The sequence below is a fragment of the Lactuca virosa genome, chromosome 8 (genome assembly GCF_052849685.1).
Source record: "Lactuca virosa cultivar CGN04683 chromosome 8, Lactuca_virosa_CGN04683_v6, whole genome shotgun sequence".
NCBI classification, from domain to species: Eukaryota; Viridiplantae; Streptophyta; class Magnoliopsida; order Asterales; family Asteraceae; genus Lactuca; species Lactuca virosa.
Genome location: NC_136433.1, coordinates 75,292,573 through 75,302,155, shown reverse-complemented (window position 1 = coordinate 75,302,155; position 9,583 = coordinate 75,292,573). Strand labels below are relative to the sequence as shown.

At 41.8% G+C, this 9,583-nt stretch overlaps 2 protein-coding genes across 2 annotated transcripts; both read left to right on the top strand.

Moving 5' to 3' along the window:
- Positions 1 to 4,413: 4,413 nt before the first annotated feature.
- On the top strand, positions 4,414 to 4,905 carry LOC145130498 (uncharacterized). The gene has a single exon (XM_079065288.1). The coding sequence runs from the start codon at positions 4,414 to 4,416 to the stop codon at positions 4,903 to 4,905; it is 492 nt and encodes a 163-aa protein (XP_078921414.1).
- A 3,064-nt stretch (positions 4,906 to 7,969) lies between these two features.
- LOC145130497 (uncharacterized) lies at positions 7,970 to 8,560 on the top strand. The gene is made up of 2 exons (XM_079065287.1): positions 7,970 to 8,269; positions 8,363 to 8,560. Exons 1-2 carry the CDS (start codon positions 7,970 to 7,972, stop codon positions 8,558 to 8,560), a joined length of 498 nt encoding a protein of 165 aa, XP_078921413.1.
- Positions 8,561 to 9,583: the final 1,023 nt, after the last annotated feature.

Below are 9,583 nucleotides of genomic sequence, written 5' to 3'. Positions count from 1 at the left end.
GAACTCTCTACTGAAAGTCTGAGATACAAACGACCGACTCGCCCCCGAGTCAAATAAAACCAATGCAGGCAAAGAGTTTACTAAAAACGTACCTAAACACAGGTACCAACGATAAGCACAACATAGATAAAATGACTGAAACAGAAAATAGAAACATACCAGCAACCACATCCGGTGCTGCCTTGGCCTCCTCGGCCGTGAGCTGGAAGGCGCGCCCCTGAGCCTTCGGAGGCTCCGCCTTGACTGGCCTCCCATCTCCAATCCTCAGAGTAGCCGGTGCGGATCCCTACGCCGGTTTGGCGGTGAGCTGCGGGCAGTTGGTCTTCACGTGACCAACCTGATGACAATGATAACAAATCCTCATATATGCTGGAGGGGCGGACTGGTGACAGTCCCTGGCATAGTGCCCCTCGTTGCCACATTTGTGGCAACCACCTCCTGCTCGAAAAATCCTAGAATGACCCCTGCCACACTTTCCACAAGTGCGGCTCTGCTGACCCCCGGTCCGAGTATCAGCGCTCTTGGACCGCTTAGGTGTCGGCTGAGACTGTGTCGGAACCTGACGCTGCTCCTTCAACTGCAGCTCTATCTCCAACTCGCGCCGCCTAGCGGCTTCCTGAAGATCCAAAAGAGTCTCACAACGTTGCGTAGCAACAAACTGTCGAATATCAGTCTTGAGCATACTCAGATAACGAGTCATCTGAGACTACTCTGAAGCAAACTCCGGGCAGAACATAGCCCTCTCCGTGAACATACAAGTGATCTCCATCACTGACTCCCCATCCTGTGTCAATGTCAAAAACTCCTAAGCAAGCCGCTCCCGCTCAACACGTGGAACGTAGCGGGTGCGGAACATATCCTGGAACTGCTCCCAAGTAACAGCAGCTCGCTGATCATCCGTGTACGACCCTGTCGTCAATCTCCACCAGTCCTTTGCCCCAAGCCTCAGCAGGTTCAGGGCACACCTGACCTTCTGGTCAGCAGGACATGAACACGTGAAGAAACATCCCTCCACGTCAGATAACCACCTCATAGCCCTGATCGCATACTATGTACCATCAAACGTCGGGGGCTTCGTGTTATCGAAGTCCCGGTACTGGAAAGCCCTGGTGGCTCCTCCTCCAACCCCTACCGCAGTTACAGCCGAAGTGGCTGCAACGGCAGTTGTCTCTGCTAGAGCTGCATATCGCCCATCAAAGTACGCAACCATCGCGGTCTTAATTGACCCAAACATCTCTGGCAGCTGCGCTCGGAATGCTGCAGCAATCTCGTCGTGCATAATCTCCCGGATCCTGGCATCCAACTCCTCTGTCCCTATCTGTACCACGGGGTCAGGTGCTATTGGCACCTCCGACCCTCCGTCTCCCGATCCTGATCCTGTCCCGGATCCATTAGCAACACGTCTCGTCACCACCATACTGAAATATATATATATATATATATATATATATATATATATATATATATATATATATATATATATATATATATATATATATATATACTCAAGTCATCAGATAAATAACATAATATCGGGAGGCCAAAACCCACAAACCCTAGGGGTTGTGACTTCCTTGCTACGCGTATGGGTCCTGTGCTTTCAGTAGTACGGGCCCATACTACCTTCCACACCTACCCATATTTGTCTCAAGTATCACCACAACACCCTAACACTATCATCAACATAACATATGCTCAACCCTTACTCCTAGGGAAACATCGCTTATCCCACAACTGATCTCACAGCTCCTCACAACCCACACATCCATGAAACTTTCATCAACCCCTGCAGTGCTAGTGCAAGCTAGTCGCACATAACACTGGACCCAATAGACTTTCGAATACCCAATCCTATCCGAAGACTGGATCAAACATTCTCAGGCTATAAGATCTTGATTACGCACAGCCGTGATGCCTACACTATCGACTACAGTAATAATGTCATTTCCATATACAAGAAACCCTAGGCTAGTAGGCATCATATAATCAGGCAAGTCTATCATGTGATTCCTGAAGATCTCTATCCTAGCACTAGCATGTTGTTCTAACATATCATAATATCAATAACTGTATGGTATTTTAAGGTTTACTTACAGGCTACGGTTGATCGTACCCTCTGCATCCTCCATCCTTTATTTTGAAAACCATTTTAAAATTTTATTCCGAAAATTTCCTTCATTTGAGACTGGGTTCACACGTTTGCTTCCCCCAATTCACTCAAACCAAGGCTCTGATACCAACTTGTCACATCCAAAATTTTACGCCAAATTTAAACTTTTCAAGCATAAATAAAAACCAATAGTATTGTTTACAAAAATGTTTTCAATTCATTATTCAATCAGAGTGTCCCAAAAGCCAGATCATAAGGATGAGGAGCGGTACGGTCACGCCTTCGCCTTGCCATGAACTCCTGAAGTACCTGAAACAATAAACTGAAAACTGTAAGCCCGAGGGCTTAGTGAGCTACCCCCAAAATACCAATACCACACTGATAATACCATATCCGTAATAACCAATCAATCAAAATGCATACTGGGCCATCAGCCTGACTGGACCGCCCTACAGGGCCTACAGTCCAACTGAATCTATACGGAGTCTTCGGCATGACTGGACCGCCACGTGGGCCTACATTCTTCCCGGACCGCTCATAGGGTGTGTTGGCCTTCAACACAAAGCAGGACCGCCTCAACCCAAGCAACAAGCAAATAACCATGTGCGCATAACTAACATATACTGGCATATACAACCATCCAACATATCTATCTCACTGAGCACCAAACATAGCAATCTCTCATAACTAGAGCACTAACCTAGCAGGTCACTAACATATCAATCCCAATGGATCATAAGAGCATAACATACTGTCTATCCTGATTCTGATCTAATAGATCATATCCACATGTAGCATACCATAACGATAACAACTAAAACGGCCGGCCTTGGTGCCTTAGACCCTATCGATATAGTGAGGACAACTCACCTTGCAGATGTCGACTCGGTAGGTAAACTTCAACCCTCAGATCACTACCACAAACTCCACCACCTATTACCATAGTATGATCATACCCATAAGCCAACTAAACAAACCCTGGTCAAAGTCAAAGTCATCAGTCAAGGTCAACAGTCCATGTTGACCTTGACTCGCCGAGTACCCCCGACTACTCGCCGAGTTCCTTGAAGTACTAGCCCACTCGTCGAGTCACCTGAGTGACTCGTCGTGTTCCTTTGGCTTACGATCGAGACCCTAAGGCCACTCGTCGAGCTTCCTTCTTGCAACTCGACAGTTACCCGCGCATACATAATTTGGGGCAACCTCATCCGACTCGCCGAGTTGTTCATCCACTCGTCGAGTCTACGACAATCTTTATTGGACTCGCCGAGTTGTTCTTCCAACTCGCCGAGTTCATGCCTATCTTCATATGACTCGCCGAGTCGACCATGCGACTCGTCGAGTCCCTTCAGTCCTTTTTGCCATACAGACTCATTTGAGCCATGCAGCGGCTCCAAACTACAGATCCAAGCTTCTAAGGCATGCTTTTCACGTAAAGTTGCAAACTTTACGTGCATGCATAGCTACAAAGGCTCTTAATGTCAAATCCAAGCTCACAAAGGGGGTTTCATACTCAAAGAGGCTTCATACATGACCAAATTCGGAGCTTTATGACTCTAGAACCCAAGAAGGTTACAGATCTGAAGTTACAACTTCAGATCTAACTCATATCCCACACTACCATCTCAACCAAACCATAAAAACCCTAGATCTCAACCAAAAGAGGTCTAGAAAGAAAAAGGAGAAAAGGTGACGACTTGATACCTCCAAATGATGCTATATGAGGTAGATTTCTGATTTCCCACACCTCCTTGCTCCTAGCCTTTTGTTCCCCAAGCTTCTCTTCTCAAAAGATCTCCTCTCCAAAGCTTTACACACACAAGAATGAAATACCACACAAATTAGGGTTTTCTGAGCTCTCAAAGGACTGCAAAGAGGCCAAAGGAGGCTTATGTTTCCTTAAATAGGGTGCAAAACCCCGAGATTTAGGGTTTCCTCTGCCAGCTCCTACTCGTCGAGTCCCTTCATGGACTCGGCGAGTAGGTCACTAAACACACGTACCAAGCCCGTTGCTACTCGACGAGTAGGGCAACCAACTCGTCGAGTGGGCCTTGAAACCAATTAAATTCTTATTTAAACAACACCTGAGAATCGGGGCGTTACATTCATCGAGGACCTCGTCGAAATCCCGTGATTAAGGTGACAACCCCATGGATGTTGGCCAATATTAGTCGTATATTCATGCACCTCCTTCTCCTCCACCAACACCACCCCGACCTCCTGTGATTGCTCTAAAAGCACCACAAGGTGGATAGAGAGGAGATAGTGAAAGTGGCATTAAATACTTTATGACATGGCACCCGATGGAGTTCAAAGGTGACAAAGACCCAATGGTTGTGATGAAGTGGATTACCGAAATGGAACATGTCTTCTACACTTGTAAGTGTGAAGACGGATTGAAAGTGGGATTTGCTACCCACATGCTCAAAGATGATGCTCTCGGATTGTGGAACAATCTTCGCGAGGCGGTTGGAACCGAAGGGATTACATCCCTCACTTGGGAAGAATTGATGAAGCGCATAAAAGCGAAATTTAGCTCCCCGAGATGCCAAGATAAGTTGGTGAATGAGTTCTTTGCTCTTCAAAAAGGCAATATGACGATTGATGAGTACACCAAGAAGTTCACCGACATGCTCCCCTTCCTTGGGAATACATTACCAAATGAAGAGGGTCGGGTGAAATGCTACCTTAATGGGCTTCAAGGTGACTACTCCTTGGAAGTGGGAAAGGCCACAACACTTGATGAAACAATTGAGGTGACCTCTAGAGTGGAAGACATGATACTCAAGAAATAAAGTGAGAGACAAATGGTTGGTGAAAAGAGGAAATTCCATGGATCTTCGGGATCGCATAAGAGGATTCACTCTGTATCTAGATACTTCAAAAGACATGAAGCCAAGGATTGTAGGAAATATGGAAAATGACATGGTGGCGAGTGTAGAGTCAGGTCGGGAGAATGCTTCAAGTGTGGAAAAACTAGTCACAAGGCTAAAGATTGTAAACTGAAGGATGTGAGAAATATGGAATGTTACTCGTGTCATGAGAAGGGGCACTATAGTGCACAATGCCCGAAAAAGGGAATTGAGACTGTGGGATCTACCGCCAATAATAGGGTAGAAAAAAACATTGTTGCGGAAAGAGGATACTTCATGAGTGAACTGGAGGCAAATATAACCCATGATGTTGTAGCAGGTACACTACTTGTTGACTCTAACCTCGCATACATATTATTTGATTCGGGTGCTAGCTATTCTTTTGTATCGCATAGATTTTGTCGTAAATTAATTGGACCCTTAGCCACACTGTCACAATCTTATAGTATTGAAATAGCTGATGGTACCCATATCTTAGTGAATCGCATGTACCTAGATTGCCTTCTCGAAATAAATGGTCAAGCCATTTCTATCGATTTACTTCTAATAAGGATTAAAGGATTTAGTGTGATAGTGTGAATGGATTGGATGGAAGCTAATGATGCAAAAATATTGTGTGGAAAGAGAATGGTCTCTGTCAAGACTGCCATGGGAGAAAAGTTTTGTGTATATGGAAACCGCGACAACAAATTTTCTTTTGTGATGTCGGCTTTTAAAGATCAAATTTGTCTTTCAAAGGGATGTGAATCATTCTTGGCATGTGTCTTGGATGGAAAGAAAGAAAATTAGAAAATTGGAGAAATAAAGATATTTATTAAATTTTCCGAAGTCTTTCCCGAAGAATTATCCGGTTTACCACCCGTAAGACAAGTTAAGTTTGGCATCGATCTAGTGTCGGGTATAAACCCCGTGGCTCGTGCACCCTATCGAATTGCTCCCTCTAAAATGAGGGAACTTATGTCTAAACTTCAAGAATTAAGTGACAAAGGATTCATTCGTCCTAGTTCATCCTCATGGCGTGCTCCCTTATTGTTTGTTAAGAAGAAAGACGGATCAATGCGCATGTGCATAGATTACCGAGAACTCAACAATGTCACGATCAAGAATCATTACCCCTTACCTCATATTTATGACTTATTCGATCAATTACAAGGAGCGGACTACTTTTCAAAAATTGACATCGTTCCGACTATCATCAAGTTCGAGTGAAAGATGAAGACATTGGCAAAACTACCTTCCGAATGTGTTACAGACATTTCTTGTAATGCCCTTTGGGCTCACTAACATCCCATCCATTATGGAATTGATGAATAGAGTTTGCAATACTTTCCTTGATAAGTTCATAATTGGCTTCATATATGACATTTTGATATACTCAAGAAGTGCAGAAGAGCATGGAGATCACTTATGCAAGGTTTTACAACTACTCAAGAAGGAGAAACTCTATGCAAAGGTCTTTAAATGTGAATTTTGGCTACTAGAAGTTCAATTTTTGGGATACGTGGTGTCTCGTGAAGGCATAAAAATTAACCCGATGAAAATTGAAGCGGTCATGAAATAGGAACCACAGAAGACTCCAACCAAAAATATAAATTTTCTTTGACTAGACGGTTAATACATATGGTTTATCCAAGATATCTCCAAGATCGCGGTCCTACTCACCCAACTTACCAAGAAAGAAGTTAAACTTGTGTGGGGTGAAAAACAACAAGAAACGTTTAATATTTTGAAGAAGAAACTATGTGAGGCCCCAATCCTCACTTTACTCGATGGCATGGAAGACTTTATAGTTTATAGTGATGCCTCCAACAAAGGACTTCGTTTTATGCTTACGCAACGAGGAAAGAGCATTGCCTATGCTTCTAGGTAACTGAAGAATGCAGAGACACGATACACCACTCACAATTTGGAGTTAGCTACAATTTTTTTGCCCTAAAAATCTGGAGACACTACCATTATGGTACCAAGTTCAAGTTGTACATAGATCACAAGCGTCTTCAATACGTTTTCACACAGAAAGAATTAAACATGAGACAAAGAAGATGTATAGAACTCATCAATGATTTTGATCGTGAGATCATATATCATAAACGGAAGCCAAATATGGTGGCAGACGCCTTAAGTAGAAAGACTCTTGAGAAACCTATTAAAGGAAGATCAATGCGAATTGATGTGGAGTCTAACCTATTCCAAATGATCAAGGATGCTCAAGTTGAAGCGTTGAAGGAAGAAAATGTTAAGAAAGAGAAATTGGGAAGGAAAATTGAGGTTGGTAGAAAGCAACAAGAATTGATGACCGTTAGGAGATGAATTTGGGTTCCCAAACATGGAAAGAATCAGAAGTTAGTTTTGGATGAAGCTCATAAATCAAAATACTCCATTCATCCCAGGAGTACCAAGACCTATAAATATTTAAGGAGACACTTTTGGTGGCCCGAAATGAAACCAGAAGTTATGAAATACATATCCAAGTGTTTTACTTGTGCTCAAGTCAAGGTGGAACATCAATTTCCTTATGAAAAGGTCCAATCACTTCAAACACCGGTTGGAAAATGGGAAGACATTAGTAGAGACTTTGTGATGGGCCTACCAAGAACGAGAAAAGGAAATGAAGCCATTTGGGTGATTGTAGATCGTTTTGACTAAAAATTCACTTTTCCTTGCTATAAAGGAAATAAACTCTTTAGAAAATCTTGAAAAGATTATGTTGATGAAGTGGTGAGACTTCATGGTGTGCCAAATACCATAGTTTCAGATAGGGATGCTAGATTCACATCTAGATTTTGGAAATCCTTACAAGAAGAACTGGGGGCAAAATATGCTTGAGCACTGCATACCACCCTCAGACGGATGGGCAAACCGAAGGACCAACCATACTTTAGAGGATGTGTTGAGGACATGTGTAATTAATTTTGGAGGAAAATATGACGATCACTTACCCTTTATGGAGTTTTCTTATAACAACAGTTATCACTCAAGTATTGGAATGCCAGCTTATGAAGCATTGTATAGAAGGAAGTATAAAACACCTGTGTGTTGCCCTGAAGCTGGAAAAAAGAAAATCACAAGTCCTGAACTCGTAAGGCTAACAAATGAAAAGATAGAAGTCATTCAAGCTAACATGAAGGTGGCTCAAGATAGGCAAAGAAGTTATGCAAGTTTGAAGCAAATACCTTATGACATAAAAGAAGGTGAATTAGTAATGTTGAAAGTCTCCCCATGGAAAGGAGTTGTGAGATTCAGTAAGGAGGGTAAATTGAGTCCAAGATACATTGGACCCATGAAGGTATTAAAAGTGGTTGGAACCCAAGACTTTAATTTGGAGTTGCCCTAAGAAGTCCAAGGAATACATGATACCTTTCATGTAAGCTACTTGAAGAAATACTTTGGAAAAGTGGAACTGACAATTCCATTGAAGGACTTGAGAATTGATGAGAATAAGAGACTAGTAGAAGAACTAGAGGAAATTCTAGAAATGAAGACCAAAAAGCTAAGGAACAAGGAAATTGACTTTGTGCTAGTCAGATGGAAGCATGCGCTCGGCCCAATCTCACATGGGAAACAAAAGAAGAAATGATGAGGAGGTAACCTACCATCGTGGACTCTAAAGCGATTCCGAGGACAAAATCCTCTTAAGGGGTAAGTAATTGTAACATCCCAAAATTTAATTTAAATATAAAATAAGGATGTTAGTGGATAAAATATGTCAAAAAAAACATGTTAGAGTTGGGAAAATGCAAGTCATGGTAAGAACTAGCAATATGCTCAAACTAGAGTGACCATAAGTGAACATTTGACGAAATAAGATGCAAACATACCCCCCCCCCCTCATTCTTACTAGATGTATTTTGCAAGGAAAAAAGAGCTATATTGGTGATTTATGCATTTCTTGACATTTAGGACTTGATTCAAGAGGAGAATTGAGCATTCAAACAAAGAAATGGAAGAACAAAGGCTTGCAAGGTAGAATCTCTTCTCTTCTAACCTTGAAATTCAAATTTGGGAAGTGGTTGAAACCCCAAAGTCGATTTTGATGAGATTTAATAATTATGGATTTGGTTTCTAACCTCCCTTGGATGATTTCAATGGTTCCAATCTTAAACCACTCATTCCATTGATGGTTTGGATGATTTTGGTAAAATGTCAACATGAACCCTGGAATCCCAAATTGGGAGATCTTGTATATTTATGTTAAGTTTTGATATGACCTGATGAAGTTTGACAACAATAAACCCAATGGGATTACTCAAACTCGTCCATGATGGTAGAATTATGTATAAGGATGGATTAAAATGGATTTTTGGGAAATGGTGATGAAAACGATGGAATCCTTTGTGTTTGAGAAATTTATGGGTAAAGGAAGTTCATAATCATGAATGTATACTTTTCGAATGATTTGGATTCAAAACATAAGGTGTTACTTGATTCCTTGATTGATATATGGAATTATTGGCCATAAGGGCAATTTAGGAATTTAGAATGGAATTAATGATTCCAAAGTTATATTAGACATTTACAACGAGATTAGTTATTCTTTTAAGTAATTAAAAACTTTCAAATGAGTGTACAATTAGTTTGATTCAAACTAATTGTAAACTTT